The 21,859-nt window shown below is 34.7% G+C and overlaps 3 protein-coding genes across 5 annotated transcripts in view; 1 reads left to right on the top strand and 2 right to left on the bottom strand.

The window, feature by feature from the left end:
- The window catches only part of LOC129787983 (protein Peter pan), a 1,185,971-nt gene that overhangs the window by 733,153 nt on the left and 430,959 nt on the right, over positions 1–21,859 (bottom strand). The window lies entirely within an intron of this gene.
- Positions 1–21,859, top strand: part of LOC129787980 (L-dopachrome tautomerase yellow-f2-like) — a 1,067,766-nt gene that overhangs the window by 614,948 nt on the left and 430,959 nt on the right. The gene's annotated exons all lie outside the window — the stretch shown is intronic.
- LOC129788002 (G protein alpha o subunit) overlaps positions 1–21,859 on the bottom strand; it is a 64,741-nt gene that overhangs the window by 38,906 nt on the left and 3,976 nt on the right. For 2 of the 3 annotated variants that reach the window (XM_055823951.1, XM_055823952.1), the window contains exons 3-5: positions 2,676–2,718; positions 748–889; positions 3–163 (exon numbers count right to left, since the gene is read on the bottom strand). In XM_055823951.1, the coding sequence (XP_055679926.1) occupies positions 3–163; positions 748–889; positions 2,676–2,718 (346 nt within the window). Of the gene's footprint in view, positions 1–2; positions 164–747; positions 890–2,675; positions 2,719–6,871; positions 7,292–14,156; positions 20,974–21,859 lie in introns of those variants that run through there. The other variant, XM_055823950.1, reaches the window with a different exon arrangement.

The following is a 21,859-nucleotide window of genomic DNA, read 5'->3' as shown; positions in this document are numbered from 1 at the left end:
ACTATTTAGCGGAATCGTTCAATTGATATTCGTTGCTTCTTGAGAAACACTCTTGTACACCAGAATCTTGCCACAGTCTTTTCATAGCCGCTAACAGGTCTTCTGAGAAGGGTTCCGTATCGTGCATCCTTTGGACTACATCAAATACCATCTTTGCATCACTCTGCAGAGAAGGAAAATCACGTTTAAATTAGAAAAGAACTTTTAGAGCACAAAAAAACTAAATTTCTGAAAATTATACCCCAAATAAAATTATAGTTTATTCAATTTTTTTTCATATAAATAAATATTTTCTCAACTAGTAATCAATCACTTGTGTAAGTTCGTTGACACGCAAAATAAGACGCAAAGTGTCCAATTTATGAGTCATAAAATACAAACAGAAAAAAATTGCATGTCACGAAAAACACCAAAAAGTGAAAAAGTGAAATTTAATTGGAAGAAATATTGCCGAAAATTAACTCTAAATATTCATTTTTCCACCCGCTGAGCCAACCCCCCGTGTCAGATTTTCTGGCCATTTAGTTCGCCAAAAAAGTACCCCTCCAATGGGGAGACACAACAGGCAAAAACACATGAATAATTTATAATCGCTAGTAAACACAAAAGAGGAAATATATAGGCAAAACGGATGTAGGAACTTATACAAGAGACTACCGGGGGAAGGCAGTTGAGTGCCATATATACTACTGTTGAACGCTGCAGCATAGACTGCGTGGTGGAACCACCCCCGCGCGTTGAACTTACCTCCCGCTCATTGTTGCCATACTGAATATTTAAATTGGGCATCGCCCTTAAAATTGCAACTAGTGATTGTATTGTGTTGCTGTACACGACTGGTCGATACTGTTTGAAGTCTTCAGACGTGAAGCCACTTTCGTGAATAATTCTGCGGAGAAACAGAGAGTTAGAGGGTTAAATATAAAAAGGAATAAAAAAAGAAAAACAGTGAACACCTCCTTAGTTGCTACCTCGCAGCAAGGACATCAAATTGATGGGGAAAAATATTTTGACAACCATTGGCAAGGATATTGAATAAATGGTGAGAGAACAAATATTAGGTATGGGCGAATTAACTATTAATCACAAAAACTATTTTTTGCCCTTCTTCTCGCAGCCATTTTCACTGGAAATTTATTTTTATCACGCTACACCATGACACCCCCGCACACCACCCTCCGCCACCCCCATACAGCAACTATTTGTTGATTTTGAGTGCGCAGGGGGTGCTTTAGGAGTGAATAGGAAAAGCTCATAAATAAATAAATAAAACCAAATTTGGTCTTTTGTCGTATTTTCCTTCCTACCCGATCATAAAATACATTTTCATTTACCCCACAAACCCACCCTCCCCTAACAAATTGTCCCACCCAATCCACACAATTTTCATACACATACATACAATATCTTCTATTTTTGGTTCAGTCATAAAAATTAAATAGAATTTTCTCATGGAAATTGAGAAAATAAACTAGAAGAATTTTACGAGAAAGACTCTCTAAGAAAAAAATGAATTGTATTCATTGTTAATAAAACTTCTCTTATATGAGACGAACGGACCAGAAGAAACATTAAAAAAAAATTGTCAAAGATGGTAAAAAAAACATTGAAATTCATGCTGCCGCATTTTGTCCCTGAATACTGTAATTTGTCAACCACACTTATTACATATTTATGAAGGTTGAACCGGTGAAAATTGGTGAAAGTGGAAAAGTTAAAATTTCTTCACATCCTCCCGCCATTGAGTTGCTGGTCTTCTTTCCACCCACACCGTCATAACAAAAACCCCATTGAGATGAATGAATGGAAGTCGCGTTATTTAATAATAAATTTATGCAAAAGACTTCCGAAAATTAGCATAGTTTTTTAATAAATAAATTTATGTCATTTGGATGGTATTTTCTCACAAAATTAAAAAGGATTTTTTTGTTTTGGGAAGAAATTAGGGGAGAGTGGGGCAAAAGGAACATATAAAAAAGCAATTTATTTGGGAAATTCGCCTTAAAATTCGTTCTCTGACCTTTTTCTTAGATCTTGCTGAAAAATATAATACTTGTGGGACTTTTATTGCTTCATTATGTTTTAAGACGTTAAAAAATGATAGAAAAGATAACCAATAGCTAAAAGTTCCAAGAAATTGCTTTAATAAAAAATTCCTTGAAACAGTTTGTCCAATTTTTCCCTTCAGTGCAATCCATCAATGAATTTCATGAATTACCTCCTTCCCCACTCTCTAACACAACAGCAATTAATTTGCCATCAACTTGCCAGTGGTTTCCAAATGTTTCCCCCCATTCATACAAACATATCCTCACAATTAATTCTTCTTAAGCTTTTAAGACTAAACTAACTTCTTAATTTTTTTAATTCAATAAAAGATTTTTTTCTCTAAATCATTTTTATATAATTTTGAAAATTGAGAACTTGTGTCTAACAAAATAATGATTCATGCTTGATGTAATAAAAAAAGAACTTTACTGTGTAGTGCAAAAGAGCAATCAATTAGATATTCCAACGTAGAATCGTTAGGCACCCCTCATGGAATTTATTTCAATAACGTATAGGAAGGGTGCCATTAAGTGGTATTACATTAATTTGTTTCCCAGAAATTATTTTCATGATCGACATTTATAATTTAGTGTTTTGTTATTTTTTTTTTCTATTTGTATACTTACTTCATCTGTTTAACGATTGTACTTTTTCCTGATTCGCCAGCCCCTAGAAGAAGAAAAACAGAAGCATTAAAAATGTGGATATTTTTTTTATTTAATAATTATGCTCTTATTTATTGCCATGAAGATTTTTTATATAATTTAATTTAAAGCTTTTAATATTCTTTAAGAAGACAAAAAATGTCAGTTTTATATTTTCTTCATTTGAGAGAAAAGAAATTAATATTTAAGCTATAAAATTTTCACTTTAATACCAAATGAAATTCTTTTCTATCTTCAATAGTTATATAAAAAATCGAAAAGCGATTAATTTTGACTATAAAATATGTAAAAGAAATTTGTTTTCCCTTCCCACCAAAACAATCATTTTATGTTTGAACACAGTAATAAAATTTATCAATTTTTGCATCATATTTTGTTGATTTTATCAATATTTTATTCACAAATACACACATTTTTTTCATTTTATTCCAAGAGGAAAAACAATAATGGAGATTTTCAGAGCAATTTTTAATAAACTGCATAATACATTCAACACTATGCTATGGGAGCAATAAAATGGATTTTACCTCATTTAAAATTTAAACTCTGTGAAAAACAATTTGGGATAGTTAATCATTGTCACTCTATTTTATGAATATTTCAAGCACTGAGCAATGAAGCATTGATGTATGACCGCAATGTTAATATACATAGTATGTAGGTAGCAATAAAAAGAGTCTGAGAGGGCAACAATGTGTTTATGCAAAATCAATAAATTCACATAAATTCTTCTCAATTCTGCAGCATCGATAAAAATTTGTTTTTATTTGCCTTCCCCATCAAACATCTCTTGTTCTTTTTTTCGTGCATTCTTTACGTAATATATTTATTATTCCAATTATACATATTGCGTGGTGAGGGGGCGATTTAAATTTAGATTGTCACTGATTAAGTGTGAGAAAACAAAAGATGTTCAGTCATTTACTTTTCACGCAGTATTAAGTGGAAATAAATATTCCCATGACATACAAGAGGCTGCAAAATGATCAAAATATGAGATCATAATGGATAAAATAGCCCCATGTTCATTTCAACTCTTGTACAAAATTATCAATTTAAGAAAATTATTCCTTTCCCTCAATAAGAGTTTTCTATTCACCAAACTACTCATGAGAAATTCATTTTGAGAAACTTTCATCGATTGCAGTTCTAATTTTACAACAGAAATGAAGAAAAAAATGAAACAATTTGTGAGATGAGGTGAAAAAGTGCTCCAACATTATAACATTTATTCTTTCTAAATTGAACCACATGTAGCACATATGAAAATAATCATCGGGGAGCCGCCGCACAACGGAGAGAAGAAAATTGCTACATACAGAAGGAGTCATTGAGAGTATCTGCTATGTGACTTTATAATCATTTAACCATTGACGTTACATTTTTTTTTCATTTAATGCTTTAGCTTTATGTATGTACTGTGATGGTGGAGCAAGAGCGAGAAAAAAAACTTCCACTGCGTGCTGTCGACGATATGGGAAATAAAAATCAAACTCTAATATCGCACAAAAAAAAACGCGAACGAAAAAATCACACAGAAGAGCTAATCTATACATGAACTGATTCTCTTCATACGTCGTAGGGTTTAGTAAGAAGTTTTACGCTTATTTTACATTTTAAATTGAGATAGATGGTTTATTTTTAAAAAAAATTAATATTTTAAATTTAATGTGGGAGTAACGAAAATGAATAAAGTCCTTTTCCCAATCAAGGGGGGTTTATCTGGACGAAATTATTCGGATTTTCAAATAAAATCGGATTATTCGCCATAGAAATTCAAATATAAGTCTAAGGGTAAAAATGATAAATTCAAGCATAAAAACACTTAAATCAAACCAAAAAGTTGTAAATTAGTGATAAAAAGTAGAAAATTGAACTAAAAAAAAAAGACTAAATTCAAACCAAAAAGTCCTAAATATGTTTTTGGATTTTTTTCGGTTTGTATAGCAAAAGATGTTAATGTGAAACTAAAAACCGAACAACTCAAAAGCGAAAAAAATGTTGAAAGCAAAAGATGTTAATGTGAAGTCTCGCTAAAAACCGAACAACTCAAAACAAAACCGAAAAAAATCTAAAAACGTATTTATGACTATTTGGTTTAAATTTAGTCTATTTTTTTAATTGAATTTTCTACTTTTTAGCATAAATTTACTACTTCAGGTATTCAGAAATATTTGAATGATTCGCTTAAAAAACCAAAATATTTGCCAGATAAACACCCCTTGTTCCCAATTAAAAATAATAAATTCAGTTAATTTGGCAACACAATCAAAATATGTTTTTGGCTACCCAAAGAAAAGGCTTTTCAATTATTTTAAAGCCCAAAAACATTGCGAATTAAAGACAAACATGGGATAGAAAATCAATAATATTCATGGAAAGATATTTTAATATTAAATAACAAGCCTTTGGTTTAATGGATAGGACATCACATACCACAGAACTCAAAATTGCTATGATGCCTATGAAAACATACCCCCATATAGCTTGATTTTCTCACCCCATTCACCCTCAACTGTGTGACCCTTCCGGCCACAGAGGAGAGATTTTCATTCCGGATGTTCGTTATTCTGGTCAAAAGGTTTATCAACAAAATATCAGAGGTTGTATGTGTGTACGAAGTAGAAAGTCTTCGTAAAGCGCTTTAGAATTAAATATTCAAAAACTTATGTAGCAACTTTGAGCCCCGAATACTTCTTTCATATTACTTTCCACAAGCATATAGCCTGGGTGTATAGGAAATCAGCCACAATATGGAAAAGTTTGCGAAAAAAAAGAAAGAAAAAAACATGCTGATTCTGCGCGGATAAAATCCTTAGAAAATTTAAGAAAAGATAGAGCAATTTTTATTCTTATTCTCTCCAATGTGACTTCATTGAATTTGTGGTGAGTAAAACCGAAGAGGAACTTTTTCGTACACACTCCTTGTGTGCCTTCTTCCACTTTCCAATAAAACCACATATACAGTGGAAAAGTAAATGAAATTTCCCCATGTCGCACTCACTCTATCGTATATTAAAATTCACTCTATCGGGGGAGTATACATATAGTGAAAATGTATGTCTCTCTATCTCATTCTAGCATACAATCCATATAGCAATGGAGAGCATCATCAAGCGAGATGTCGATTTTATACTCTCCCGCCCTCCTCCCCAAATATAAACGATCTAACTCTATTTTAGGATGTTGAATATGTAAACGGACCCATCTCTTTTGCAATCATTTTCTTTTCTTCTTGTGCTCATTGCTCAATTAACATCTTCTTACTGCTGGGGATTCTCTTCGGAGGATATGTGTCTTCATCCGGACTTATGCAAAAGCTTAAATACCAAAAAGATTCACATCGCGCGAAGAGACAAAAGAGAATCCCCAAAAAGAAATATAAAAGAATAAAATCAAGGACCTTTCTATGACCTTGCAAAAGAAGAAGTCATCCACTGTGTATAAAAACCGATAAAACCAGATGCTATTATAAAAATCATATGGGCACGTATAAGAGGAGTAACAAACCTCAGTTAATAAATTCTATCAAGCGAAATTCTACTTAATATTCATAGAATATCACTTGAGTAGAGTAATAATCTGGCTAGATGGTAACTTTTACTGCTATGTATGTTTGTTCAAAAAGTTTCATTGCTTTTATCTTATGAGCTTGAAGAAATGTCTGTGAATTTTATTTCTTTGCAGACTATTCTTATACTAATTTTCATTTTTAAATAATTCTTAAAGAAAAATTTGTAGTAAGATAGAGAGAATTTTCTTTGAGAGTTAAATAAATGAAAACGTCGCTGAGAGCGACAATAGGCTTCAACTTTCTCCCTAAAGAGCTTTTCGATGATTCTGCAAACCTTCCTCAGGCGCAGAACGGAAAGGAATTTCCCTCACTAAAACAAAACCAAATTTTTCGTGCTCTTAACCAAATAATTTTCATTAAAACATCTCTCTCAGTGTACGCCAAATGACTCTGTAGTTTCATTTTTATCCCCCAACTCACGCTTCAGCGCTAAATTTGAACTCATATCGCTGCTCTACCTTATCAGGCATACTTTATCAGTTCGACTGTGCCTCCCAGGCAAAAAGAAAAAAAAATGCAAAGTATCACACCCATATGCGAAGGGGAGAGAAAATCCATATACATATTAATACACAAAACTCACCGAGTAGTAGGAGTTTGATATCTTTAGCCGCTTGAATTCCATCTTCCTTGAGGTTGCGTTCAATTAACCGACTTCGCGCGGCTGCTGCGCGCTCTTCAGCTGATTGTGCACACCCCATCGTTCGAATTGCCTCGATACAGAACGTCTTGGCGAATTTGTTGGGTTTTCGGCCAAAATTAATTTGGCCGAAAGTCCGTGATAGTGTAGAAAAAATAAATTATAAAAACCCAGTGCAACGATTTTCTCCGGGCTCAAATGAAAAACTGAAGAGAATTTTTCTCTTCGTTTTTTTATTCCTTTTCTTCGTTCAAATTTCTATGTCTCCTGGCGCACTTCAATCTAACCACTAAACCGCACAATTTCTTCCAAGAGTGCCCTCCTTCTTATACAATAATTTCTCACTTGAACACTTGAGCAAATCTGTTGAATAAACACATGGTGAATGTTTTCACAGTGAATTTCTCTGGGGGTCTTCCACTCTCATATACGACGCGATACAAGACATAGAGGAGAGAATTCTTTTGTCGAATCTCCCCTTTTTGGTGTGAAAATTGTCTCGAGACACCCGCCCAAAGAATGTTGAGTGAGATAATTTGAGAGCATACACACAAGTGGATGATTTTGAGATATTTCCCTTGCAACACGACGGGGAATGGGGATGTCGGGAAAATTTACAAGAATTTATTGTGTGTTAAACAATAAAATTAAGAAGAGTCAAGATCATTCTCACGGGACAAATATAGTTTCACCCCTGCTCCCTTCACGAGGGGGGTGTTTGAGCAGGAAAACAATCCGCCCTGCTCAAAAAAAACAAGCACACCGTTCACTTTCACTCTGACTCAACTTCTAATTCTCTCCCTTATCCACATCCCCCTTCCCCCGGTCGTGCAAGATGGAAATCTTCAGCCCCAGTGGAAAAGAAAATACGATGACGTTTATGTACTTTGACGCATAATGACGCAATATGAGTCCATGGAGAGTGAGACGTAACGACGATTTATACTTGAGGAGATATATAAGATGAGAGATACACCCACCCAGAGAACCTAGCAATGTATAAGTCAGCTTTTGAGGAGACAAACCGCACAAAGATGATGATGAACCCATGAGATATAGGTGGAATGGGTAGCAAGAAAAAAAAAACGCGCGACCAACTCCAAATCGTCACTCACAGAGACACTGGGGCGAAAATGGCACACATAGCACGATGAAAATTCTTCTCCACCCATGATGAAGACAGAGGGAAAACCCCGAGGAAAATCTTGGGAAATTGCTGTGTCTGAGTTGCATTAACAATGTTTGATATACTTTTCTCCCACAGAGTACATTACTTGAAAAAATAGTCACTTGATAAGTTACATTAATTAAGCTTATTTATATGAAAAATAAACTAAAGGAGTGAGGGACAATGTTAGTCACGCAGAAGTTCTAGAAAAGTTGATAAGAGAAAGAATTCATTTTCTATTTAGATTCAGACCAATTTAGCAAATTGATCTTAAGAGGAAAAAAATTCTTTAATAGAAAATTTTCATTGAGAATGTTCTATTTAGAATTTTGCCTCATATTATGCGAGAGATGGAAAGAGAAATAATTCTTAGATTTCCAAGAACATAATCTCATATAAGCCCATCTTGGATTTTAATGCTAGATTAAAACTTACACGATTCGTGTCATTTGTTTTATACGGCAAGATTAGCAATTAATCCATGTCTTATCTTACATGTCATTAAAGAAATTATTTTATTGTGAATAACCCAATAAAAATCTCTGTTTTATGGAGGGAATATCCGACAAGATTTTTAATTTTATTGCTGATTTTTTTTTATAGTCGCTACTTAAGAAAATTCGCATGAGCTTTTAGCTATATATAGTTGAGAGCTTTTAGTACATTTGAGAGTTTTTTTTGGAAGTTGAAAATTATGATTTTTAAAGCGTCTTTAAAGCTGTAATTCTTTTAAATAATAAACTGTTTTTAATTGATTATTAAATTTCAATAAATATTTTTTTGCTGCACACCAATACAAAAAAAAAGAATGTAAAACCAAGTAGAACTGTTCACCCCACCACCATTTAATCTTAAGCCAACAGACCTAAACATACTCTATGTCTCAGTCTTGTCTTTTTCTCTTTAATCTAAATATATACGCACGTAACACATAGTAATAACAATAATTGTGTATCACGGAACTGAAAATCCTTCACACAGCGATTATCTTACGTTATATATACAAAACACACATTTTTCTATACTTTCCAAAACCGCACTGTGGCCTCTGTGAAGAAAAAAATGACGACACACTGTGGATTATTTCACTAGCACTTCATATTGAAACCCCCTCCCCCCTCCTTATCGTTCCTCCTTCATCCATTTTCCGATTTTCGCACATCATACTCATTCCTATCGCAAATTCCCAAATTGAGCAAAAGAGCTAATTTCCTCACATAAAAAAATAACACCCTTGAACTTGATTTTATTTTTTGCGTGATCCAACTAACATTGAACTTATTAAAAAATTTATTTATAAAACATTTATCATATTTCGATATGTTTCATTTAAGAAATTAATTATTTATTTCACCCGATTGTTGAAAAAAAAAATTAACAATTTATTTATTAAAAATTAAAAAAAAAGGAATATTCATTTCCAAATGACATTAATTATTCTGCTATTTTTATTTAAATTAACTGAATACTGAGTTCTTTCAACAGAATGCGTCACTGATTGCATAATTCTACTAAAAATCTATATTTTGCTATTTACATTGTATGTGCAATAAATTGATATTCAAATAAAACTGATTTATTTGTCTAATTAATTAATAAAATTTTACTAAAATATTGAAAAATGATTTGGGAAAATATGGTTTTGTATGGAGGATTAAATATTAATTAATTTTTATATTATTTGAAAGATTTTAAGGACTCATAGTCTCTTTAACCCTGTGAGGATCTTCCTGGACATCGTGGTTAATTAGAATTTAAAATCGTCACAGAATATTTTTCTTTATTCTGTCGTGATAAATTCTATAATACATCTATGCTTAGATAGTTTTAATAGCTTCAATTTAGTTAAAAGCAAGTTTGGAAAAACGTTTTATTTCTCCAAAGAAAATTAAGGTTAAAGTTTGAGGCTAAAGCTAAGAGATCTTTGAAATGTTAAAAAATATTTAAGATTGAAAGGAATAATGAATAAATCTTTATAATATTCTTTTCATATTTTGTTTTAGAAAAACATCAAAAAAAATATTAAAGAAAGTTCTTAAAGTTTGAAAAACATTATTTTGGTAAAACTTGAATGGCTTGGGTGGGGTATACACATAAAGAACACAGAGCTCACATAGTTAGAGTGAAATAAATGAGCAATAAGCACCTTATGCTGCATGCAATAGACATTATAAATGCTTATCACGGAATATGTGTGTGAGGTTAGCGTCTCCTCAAACATTCAGCGCTACATTTTTGCCTTATTATTGTTATTACATAATTCGCCTCTCGAACCGGTGATAAAAAAGACCCGAAATTTTCTCATTCATATCTTTTTTTGCCTCCTCTAAAAATTCCCTTCTGTGTGAGATGCGAATTTTCACGAAAAGGTCTTTATGCAATGGTTCTCTCTATGAGTTTTCTCGCCCTTAATGCCTTCAAAATGCTTTCAAGTGGTCATGATCTCGCAGGAAATTATTCTTCAGTTGAATAGATTATTCTCCTTTCAGTATTTTAATTTTTATTCTTCAATTTTCCAGCCAAATTATTTTTAAAAATAGTATAATATAGTCCCGATAACCCTTTGTATGAGTTGTAATTACATTTAATCAGGCAATTTCCCCCTTAAATTTCGCTGATATATTTTCATGTTTGCATCCTCCGATAACACCACAGATTTCGGCCACATATCAAATTGACTCGCCGTTAGGAAAATATATATGTATGTATCAGAAACAAACAGCCCAATAGATTGATAAAGATTGTTAATTTCCATCGTGCATTATCACTCTTTCGGTAACATATCACGAGAACCTTGTGGCGTGGTGTTGTAACAGATTTTCACTTTTTGGGGGGTTATTCATTCGATAAGAGTTGATATGTAGGCATATAGGCAGCAATTTCACAGAGATTCCCTCAACTATGTGTTTATTTTCGCACCCAGATTATTTTATAAATCTGCTTTTATAACCAGGAAGTGCATTTTATGTTTATCAGTTGGTTTATCTGCGGAATTTTTTTTTTTTTCAGAAAATTCAAACCAAATGGTTGAGAAATATATTTTAGCTGTGTTTCTTTCAGACACAGCTTTTGTGTACCGAGCAAAATCGAAAGTCGTCAGATCGGGCTCAAACTTGGGATGAGCACGAATTAGGGTCCCCACATTCCAAAAAACGTATGCGCCAAAAATTTTTTTTTCCGGCCGTCCGGCCGTCCGTCCGGCCGTCCGTCCGGCCGTCCGCCGTAGTTCAACCATAAATTGCAAGAGAACGGTAAAAGATAGAGACTTGCGGTAAACGGCAAAGTTTAAAAGTCGACTGGAAGACGTCCGATTATGACGTCAAATTTTACCCCCCACCCCCCCGTCCGCCATTTTGAATAACCTCAAAATTTTGTTTTCGCTATATCTCAGCCGCTATTATAGCTAGAGGTCTGAAATTTTGATATGTTGTAGGGGCCATCAAGACCTTTCCAACGATACCTCATTTTCGAAAATCGGTCAAGCCGTTTAGTCAATATGGCCGCCACAATTTTTCATCGAAAATCGACCATAACTCGAAAACGGCTTGACCGATTTTGATCAACCCGGGGTCAAATGAAAGATCTCAACAAACCCTACAACTCTCTAGAACATCCGAAGTTTCAAAAGTGACCGCTAGGGGACCAAAAATCGAAAACAAAATTTTCGATAAGTTTTCGATGAATATCTCGAAAACGCCGACATAAATTTTTTTCATTTTTTGATATGTTGTAGCTGACCATATTATCTAGCTTCATGCCAAAAATGAAGAAAATCTATGGATCCGTTCTCGAGATATAGCCTTCCAAAGTTGGCATGTCATATCTCGGGTTCTACAAGTCCGATCTTGATCAACTAAAGCGCAAATGAAAGGTTTCGTGAAACCCTACAAATGTCTAGAACATTGCAACTTCGAGAAATGACCGCAAGAGGCGCTAAAATCGAAAACAAAGTTTTCGAAAATTTCGAACTCGAATTTTTCGAAAATGGCGACATAAATTTTTTTCATTTTTCGATATGTTATAGCTGACTTCAAGACCTTTCAAACAAAAAAAAATTTATGAAAATCTATGGATCCGTTCTCGAGATATGGCCTTCTAAAGATTTCTTAGGGTATGACTTTTCAACTTTTCCCGACTTTGCGCGTATTTAAATTAATTCGCGTTCTAGTTTGCTCTCACAAAATTGGTACACTGAAAGAAACACAGCTCCCGTAAGCTTGGTCAGCTTACCAGTACATTTTAATCTTTGTGACTATATGTTGGCGTTGAAGAAAAGCTGACCTAGTAAAAAAATCGTTGAAATAATGCAATTTATTTAAATCTTTTGCAAAATGCAACTTTGAGATAAAGAAGAAATAGCAAAACAACTTCCCAAGCTTAACTAGTTGGAGATAAAATTAAATAAATTGAGAACTTTAGTTTTAATTTCAGTAAATCCTACCTCAATAGTGATCAAATTTAACCACATAAACACATAAAATAGTAAAGCAGCATAAAAGCCATTAACCTTGTGCTTTGACCCCATAAATGTCCTTTCAAACTATGTGGCCAAAATTAGTTTTGAAATTGATATAAAACTTAATACATGAAAGTTCAAAGGAAACCCCCCCCCCCGCCCCCCAAAAAACTGTCAGTGACCCCATACAGTGTTGGCCCTAAATGAAAATATACACCACCCAAGAAAAAGTCTTTAAGATGCGGTAAAAAGGCATGAGAAAGAAAAACACAAAAACAATATCTTTTCCCGGAAAATTATATTTAACCAGCCAGCGCCCTGTTGAATGTCCTGTTCTCTCCATTCGCGTTTTCACTATACTTGGAGTTTACTTCACCCACCCCCTTACAAACACCCCAATGAGAGCGCCATTTCCACCCCGATGCCACCCCCAAAAATCTACTCTGCTCTCTCGCACACGTACACCCACTTTGCCATCATCGTAGAGCGATGCTTTACGAGGAAACGGAGGTGAATGTGTGGAAAATCAAGATTTTCGCCCTTCAAAACACACACAGAACTTTGGTTTTTTTTCTTCTCTTTTCCCTTCGTCTTCTGTATGTAGTACCCCAACACTGGGCCATGAACCACACTGACTTTTCTCTCGCCTCATACGACCAAAGAAAAGCTCATAAGTTTTCATTAAGTAACAAAAAAAAAATGAGAGCTTTTCGTGTGGGATCCTTCATTCACACACGCCCGGGACAGAAATGTTGAGTGAATTTGTGGGTGCCAGCTAAACATTGTAATAAGATGATTTGGAAGAGACACAACCGCAGAAGATTGTGAATTGCACACGCAATTTGATGGGATGGAAAAATTGCCATGAGAGAGGAGAGCAATGGAAAATGGTGTGAAGGGATAAAAAAAAGTCATGGAAAACTTTATCATTTTCTCTTTCTCACTCTTGACAATATTCACGGGGAAAAATCGATAGCATTACTGGCAATATGGTTAAGAGTGGAAAATGCGTTTTCCACGGGCTTTTTTCCTTCTGCAAAACCGGGAGGATGATACTCTTAACCCAAAATGGGAATAGATTTTGGGGACAATGGGAAATTTCACAGGAGAGAGGGTTTATTTGCGGTATATAGTAGAAATTCCAGGAAGGTGGAAAAGCCTCAGGGTTGAGAATATTGAAATTGAGGGAAACACGATGAACAAATATATATTGGAGTTTTGCAGAAAATATGGGCAATTTGGGATGGATTGTTGGTTATTTTAGCCCTGAGTTGATGTAAAATTACATTGGGGATGTAAGAAATGAATCCAGAAGGGAACAAATCCACGGGAAATCATCCCCTAAAAACTTTTCCTGTTGCTGCAACAAATTATCCTCAATTGGATCGAACTTAATTGCTTGACTCCACTCAAATTCTTGGTGTTAAGAGATTGAAAGAATTTATCATTATAAAATATATTCTTTAGGGAGGAAGAGGGAAAGATTGAATCAATAGGAGATCCACTCAATTTATCCCTGTGATAGTACCACATCCCCCAGAGATATTCACATTTCCTTCTTTTGCTCAACTATCCTGGACAACACTTTGTTCTTTCTTTTTTACCTTTTCCTTTAGCCCGAAAAAAATGCTTTTTAATCCACTTTTCTCGTACACACACCCTTAGAAAATTTACGTGAATTTTCCACCTCGTTTTATCATTCGTTTTTTTTTTCTTCCACTTCTTTTAGCCTTTTTTTTCTTCTTGTTCCCTCGGGCACAACTTTTCACCAACCACACGTCGCGTAAATCTTCAATTCAATGCACTTTAATCCAGCGAAATTCTTTTGCAAAACACCCACATTTAGCAACCTTTCAATTTACACATTTTCTACCCTTGTCCTTTAGTCACAAATCAAATGAAATTTACGTGTGAACGTGAAATTTTCACTGGACTTTCCGCCATTTTCCTCTTTTCCTTTCCACCACACACACACATACACAGTGTGATACGACGTTTTCCACAAATTCACACCAACATTCGCACAAACTTTTCCTCACACCCCTTCTTTCTATTTGGGAAAATTTATTTGTGGATGAGGTTCTATCCAATTCCAGTGTGTGGTACTTATTTATACACACATATATGACTTTTCCAAACCACTTTTCCAATGAATTTTCCAACAAACTTGCGTGTATTTGTGCACAGAGTTGCGTTAAACTTGCCACAGTGGTTGAGTCACACCATCATGACGACAACCGCGCCTTTCGCAGGATTTTCCATGACTCTATGGATGAGGATTCGTTTTTCATTTGGGAGAAATTGCAATTATTTCCATACAATTTCCACACTTTTCTTCACAGCAATTTTCACAAAATTTATTTTATTTATCTAACGGTTTTCTCAGAGAGTTTTTCACCAGCAGCTCCACAGATTTTTCATGAAGAAAAATTCTAAATCCTGACACTTCCAGGATTCTTCTTCACGCCCATTTGGTACAGTCACTAAAGGAGAATTATTCGATTTTTCCCTTCAGAACTCTTTGGGGGGAAAATTGAAAAGAACTTTAGGGGTGTTAATAGCGTGACCAGGGACACGGTAAAAGTTAACACCAGGTGAAATTTTCTATCTCCAACTTCTGGAGCCGCCCAAAAAGCTTTTCACTCTCCGTCACTTTACCCACTTCTTTGATGAGGAGAATTTTCACGGAAACACTCAACCGGGCTAAAATGAGATACTACGTGTGTGGTAGTATGGTACTATGTACACATACTTCCTGCTATCTTCTTCAGACACCCTCAACAGTGCCACTTAGCTGCGATGGAAATTACACTGCCATCTCACTCGCGGTGAATACAGTGGCGAATTTATGGAAAAACCAACCCAGTATATTGGAAAATCCAATACAGGCGTCGTTTTAGCACCACGATGCGCATGACCCAACAAACACACCCTCACACAGATTGAGTGAGAAAACCATAAGTGCGAATTGCGAGAAAAATCCTCTTCTACATTTCCCACACAATGTGCATCTAACGGACATTTTTTTTTGATTCTGAGGTGAATATAAGAAAATACAAATTTTCCACCCTCTCCCGTGAGTCACCAAAAACTCTATATGTATGCTGGTAGGTATGAAAGAGAGAAACTCCGCTATGTATACACAGTTAAGCTTCATCGCACAGAAAGCTCCTTGAATTTTCACCACCCTGAGAGACACACGGGAATGCCATTGGAAGTTATACCCTCTGCTATATATTCTCAATCTTTAACCATATAGAGTCACAAATTTTGGAGGTCAGTTAAGTGATTAACGGGTATCACGTCAGGGTTGAATGTATTCTGTATATACCCCCAAACGACAAACAATTTATTAATCAACCCCCCGCCCTGCTGTAGATGTCAATTATAATGTGAAAATCATTTCTGCTAAGATCGATTTAAAGTAATTGGGAAATTGAGGGATCCACATAGAATTATTGAGCAATGCCATTCTGCAGAACATCCCTCAAATATTTAAAAGTAATTACGAAAATTCTGCCAAAATGCATTTTACAGTATTTTCCGCTCTATCGGGGGGTGTATGCGGAAATCACATGAAATTTTAATGAAGAATCATTCACGAGTTTTTTTGTTGAAATTTTTGGAAATTCAATGCAATGCAACTTCCTTCCGCTTGCACACCACCCATAGGGAAATTTCGGCTCTTTTTGTCACAGACTATTCTCAGTGAAAAAATTAATTTTTGCACTCACAATGAATTCTTTTTTTTTTTGGAAGGATTAACAAAAACTTTCCCTGGAGCATTTTTTAATTTCTTGGAAAAGTATTGTGATTTTTTCCTCAATTCATTTTGATTGTATTGTGCTGTTATATTATTTATATGCTTTCATTTTATGCTTAAAATACGGGCGTGATGCAGACGAAAAATAATTTTTTTTTAATTGTAAGAGCTATAAAGTGCAGTGAAATGAATTTAAAAAATTTATTAACACATTTTTTTTAATTAAAATTTTTCTCATAAATTCTCTATCAGGAATTTTCACATAAAAACGTTAGAAAACCTTCAGAGAACTAAAAGTAACAAAAAATTGTGTTCTTTTACTGTTTATTTCTTCTTGTAGAAGCATAAAAACAGCATTGAAATTAGCCAGGCGTTGGAGCCAATGACGAGCAACAGCAAATCATCAATGTTTTGTCCTTTTTGGGAGTCCTTTTAGCCATGTGTCGCCACACAAGCGTTCATGCCGCAGCCGGAGCCGCAAACATTCAATTTTGCCGCGTGTGATGTAGCACCAGTGAAATTTGTCCGGGGTCCGGTAGCCCCAACACTTTCCGGTAATTCTCCGGCCATCGATGATGTGGCTTGTTGTATATATTGAGGGTGTGCGGACAGGAGACACAGACACACAAAAAAAAACCGAGAGTTCTGGACAGTTTGTTTGGTGTGGGAGTCAAAGCACATTGTGCCTCATATACATTTGCCTTTAAGCTCATGAAATGCTATGAATATATGGTTGAGTCGCGCAGTTTATTAAATAAATATTTAAATAGTAGAGTCCTCGCTTTTCGGCCAACACAATCACTCATTCGCTTTTTCCTCCTGGCACTTTTTCGTAAAAAAAAACCCACCGCCATCCACCCCCTTATGGCCCCTTCCATCCTCCCTTTGGCGCACTCTAAATATTGTCTGCACGAGTATATGTGGGGTGCACGAGGGTGGCGGAAGGAAACCCCAGAGGCGCCAGGGTTAGGATGAGTGAGACAATAGCATCGCGGTGCTTGTATGCTGTCCCCATAACGATTTATGGGGACACCCCCGAAAATACAATTCATTCATTTTCCATGTGGGATTCAATTTAAAAATAGTCGCGCCAAAAACAGTCGCTAAGGGACCATCTCGCTTCACCAAATAAATTGGAATAAAATCTCACCGGCACACCTCAGCGGCAGTATCAGTGACGTATGATTGCATAATTGGAGAATGATCTCATTACTCAATTGACCCATTTGAGGGCGCGAGGGGGAGTATTTAGGCATAGTGTTTTGTGGGTTTTTTTTTTCAATAAACCAACACAATTGATTGAATCTTAAATGAATGACTTTTTTTTCGGGGGGAGATTCTCCCTCCCACTATCACTCAAATCGCCCCACAAACTAGGGCAATTTTAGCTCTATTTTTTATCTGAAACTTCTCATTTCATTTCATTACAACAACATGCGGCTCTAGTTGTAAAAGAATTAATTTATTTAGTGGAAGAATCTCGAAAGCTATGAAAGCTAAAGGTTATGATGATAGAGAGGGATGAAGTTTAAATAAGAACTGTAGCTCGTCTGGTAATTGAATAAACCAAGAAAGTGTATCCAACTAAAAAAAGAAATTCAACATCATTCACCCACTTCAAGCATAATTGCAGCAATGAAATGGATTTACGATGTAAATTGCACCAACCACTTGAAAATCCAAAGTGATAAACACGGCGGCTGATGAAAGCTCCTACTAATGAAATCTTTAAGAAACAATTGAGCTTCTGCTAAAGTACCCCCTTGAGGTAAAATCCATTCCTCTGTGCTCCCTCGCTGCTGCTTTCTCATGACTTTTATACCTCCTGCATTATATTGATTGATTTCACAATGGATAAACGTCGCGACGTTCTTCCATTCACAAGGCTCTCAAGCCCCTCCCTGATTTTTTTTTAACCCTCTCTTTCTCTCATACCCCAATCTACCCCTTGCTTGCCTACCACCCACCCCCCGCCATACGCTGAATCGCAATTCAACATTCATGCAGCATAAGTATGATTTGTGCAATCAAATATGCAAAACTTGCAAGACTTGGGAATATTCAATTAAGGTAGCTCAAACAAATCGCAAATAAGCGCTGAGCCCTCCACTATCTGTCAATCAATATTTTTGCAGAATTTTTTTCACAAAGAATAATCCGTTTCTAAAGGAAAATCCCGGAAAGAGAAAAGAAGTTTGAAAAAATAAAAATCTTCCAATTTTGGATGCAAAAAACAAAACTAAAATTAACCACCATCAAATCACTTGAAAGAAAGATCACAGATTGAGAATTATGTGTGAAGACACCAAATAGATATTATATAGGTTTTGGTATAAATCAATCAATAGGGTGATAAATTAATATTTTTAGATTCCTCAAGAAAATTTTCCACGCAGTCAATGACTTTCCACACACACACACAAACGCTCTATGGGAGATTCTTCAATCAATATCACAACATTTCCTCAGCAAATAGGATAGAATTTCCACGGAAATATTGATGGAATGCAAGAAGTATAATCAAATAAATTGATTCAGCTATTGGTGTATGACTTGTGAACTATGATAAATCACAGCAAATATGCAGCTCAATTTCAGGCACTTTAATTCAATCAAATACCCCATCAATTCAGCTGTGGAGCACCATGAAAATAATAACCATATTATAGCGACATCATCGTGAAAAAGGATTTATTATGAAAGGAAAACCTGCACCTTTGCTTGCACTGATAGACACCCAAGAATACACATATTTCACATATATGTACATACCTACATGTATGATATATTTTATGCCATGCACTGCACGTACATTGAGTGTTCTTGTGCTATACTGCATGATTGAATTTTTCTACGAATCATTTTTTTATTTAGTGGACCGTAACTGATTGTTAGGAAATTTAATTTAAGGTTCATTTTTGTGTCGTAACTCTTTATTTAAAATTTTCCTTTTTTTTCTAAAGATTTTGTATAATGTGTGTAAATCCGAATGAATGTGAATAAACAATTATTATTGTTATTACTATTGATATTATTTTTTTATGATACTAAAACCTGTAAGGACTGAACTACAAGAATATTAAAATTTTATCATTGCATATAATTTTCCTTTCCAATTAAAAGAAAATTTTTTTTGGACAGGGGCGTAGCTGTGAAATCTATTCATGGTATTTTTAGGATTTTTTTTTATTTAAAAGGACGTAAAAAATGAATTTAGAAATATAGAGACGTATTTAATGAGGCCATAACCATATTAAAGGCTGGTGCAACAAAATTAGAAGTTTTTGAGAATTTATTTCGGCAATTTTAACGTTTGAACTTGCTCTTGAAATGTTTGACATTTCTCCGCTGAGAATTGACTTTTATTTCACTATCATTTGATGTTGAATTTATATCGTTTGAAAACGTTTCTTTCTGTATTTTAATCAAACATTTGAAGTTTCATTTCTAACGTTTGATTATGCTTTTTTTCTAGCACATAATGTCGTTTCTTGTCTTACGTTTGAAGTTTCTTTATAACGTTTAACGAAATTACTTTCCAAGGCTTGACATTTATTTTCTATTCTTTACCTTTGACGTTTTTTTTTCTAACGTGTGAAAACGTTTTTTCCCTGACTTTTGACGTACATATAGTATTACCGTCTAAAAATCCCCTTGTTAATTCATAATTTAATTTTAAGATGAAAAAAAATATTTGACTTCAAAAATAACTAAAAGTGCTTCAATTTTTAAGATGTTTAACACATTAAAACCTTTCCTACGCTACTGACTTATTTCATTCCCAAAAACAGCCTTAAAAACTTCCAACGTATTTATTTTATTCTTTTAGTCTTCCTAGAATAATAATCTACTGCATTAAATTCCTATAGTTTTCCCCTTCACAAAACATAAAACGGCCACAGAGCATAATTTCAGCCATTCACACACATAATATATAATTTAATTTCTTCGGAAGTGTAACTTTCAGCATATAGAATTTTGCTATGTGCAATCATAACCGGTTGCAGTGAACTAGTCAAAGGAGGAACATCAAATGAATAAAATGCCTTCTGAATTTCCACATTTGCATAAATTGCACCCCTCATATGTATGCAATGCTACTATGGCATCGTAGTTAGGATGCGTTGATGACGCAAATTTGCTGGATTTTGCACAAGTATAAAATATATAATCATCATGTCTTCAAGTTCCGTTTCCGCTTTTATTTTCCGGGGTGACTTTTATTTATTTTTTTCGGTGCATTTGCAATTTTTATTTGCAGGAAAAAGTATAGAAATACGCCATGTGGAGTAAAAGTAAAGTGAACAAAAAAATAAACCATCAAGATATAGAAAGATTTTCCTGTTTAGGAACCTCCTCTGGCACAGTTTCTTCCTCCCCCTTTTGCCGCAACAATTTTCATTCAGAGACCCCTCGGAGTTGCCTCTGGTGAATGTTAAGTCTTTGGGGTTTGCAGCAAGACATGCTGCACACACAGCACATTTCCTTGCAATTTAATTTCCCTTCCCCCTTCCCCCTCCTTGGTGCTCAATCCCGAAAAATACTCACAAACTCCGGTATACAGAAGAGAAAAAACATACATATACCATTCTTGGCGGATGTGAAAAATTTCCTCATTCACACAACTTGTGTGTTTCTATATTTAGTTTTTATTTTATATCTCACAGCATTTTTTTACAACCCTCCCCTCCCCCTCCGTGCATCTCATCCACCCACACGGAATGTACTTAAAAGGAAATAAAGTTAAATATTTAAGTATTGTCGCTATTTTCACATCTCTCTCATAGTGATGCATTTGCGAGATTTTTTTTCGTTTTTCCTGTTTTTTAATGCCTGAATACTAATTTTCTCTGTCTTTTTTTTTCCTCATCCAGGACGATTTTTCTCATATATCTGCAAAAGACAGTGTCTATGGCAGAGTGAAGATGAAATGAGATAAACTTGTGAAATAAATTGTTATGGATGCATTAGAATTCACTAGACTGAAAAAAGTTGGAAAAAAAGTGAATGGAAAATGTGCTAAAGGAAACTGAATCAAAGAGTTGAGTATTGAATTTCAAAATACAATAAATTCTTATTTGAAATAGAATTGTTATATTTGTTTCGTTTTAAAATATTTCCACAAGAGGATGTTTATATGTTTTTCCATAACGCCAAAATATTTTTCATTTCTTGATACTCCCATTGAGCGCATAAATAGGGGAGACTGTGATTAACTGGCTGGGAATACTTGCGAAAAACCAATTCAATCATTTTCTTTAAAAATTTTGTACATTGTGTTCCCCAACGCTCTCCGTACATCTTACATAAATAATTTCCAGAAGAAGCTTCAAAGTCAACACTGAAGGTGCAAGAGATATAAATCTGTTCAAATTTTCCAGGAGATGCACCACCATCGCGTCAGGTAATCAATAGCTCGCAGATGGAGGAAAAATCTCGACCTGGGTTCATGAAAATCATTGAACTCTGAACGCGCGCGACCTATTCATGCATTAATTTCTCATCGAGGGGAAATCTTTGTGTACACAACTTCCGTTTGCAGGA

The sequence above is a fragment of the Lutzomyia longipalpis genome, chromosome 1 (genome assembly GCF_024334085.1).
Source record: "Lutzomyia longipalpis isolate SR_M1_2022 chromosome 1, ASM2433408v1".
Lineage (NCBI taxonomy): Eukaryota > Metazoa > Arthropoda > Insecta > Diptera > Psychodidae > Lutzomyia > Lutzomyia longipalpis.
Note: the sequence above shows the minus strand (reverse complement) of the source record. Positions and strands in the feature narration are given on the sequence as shown.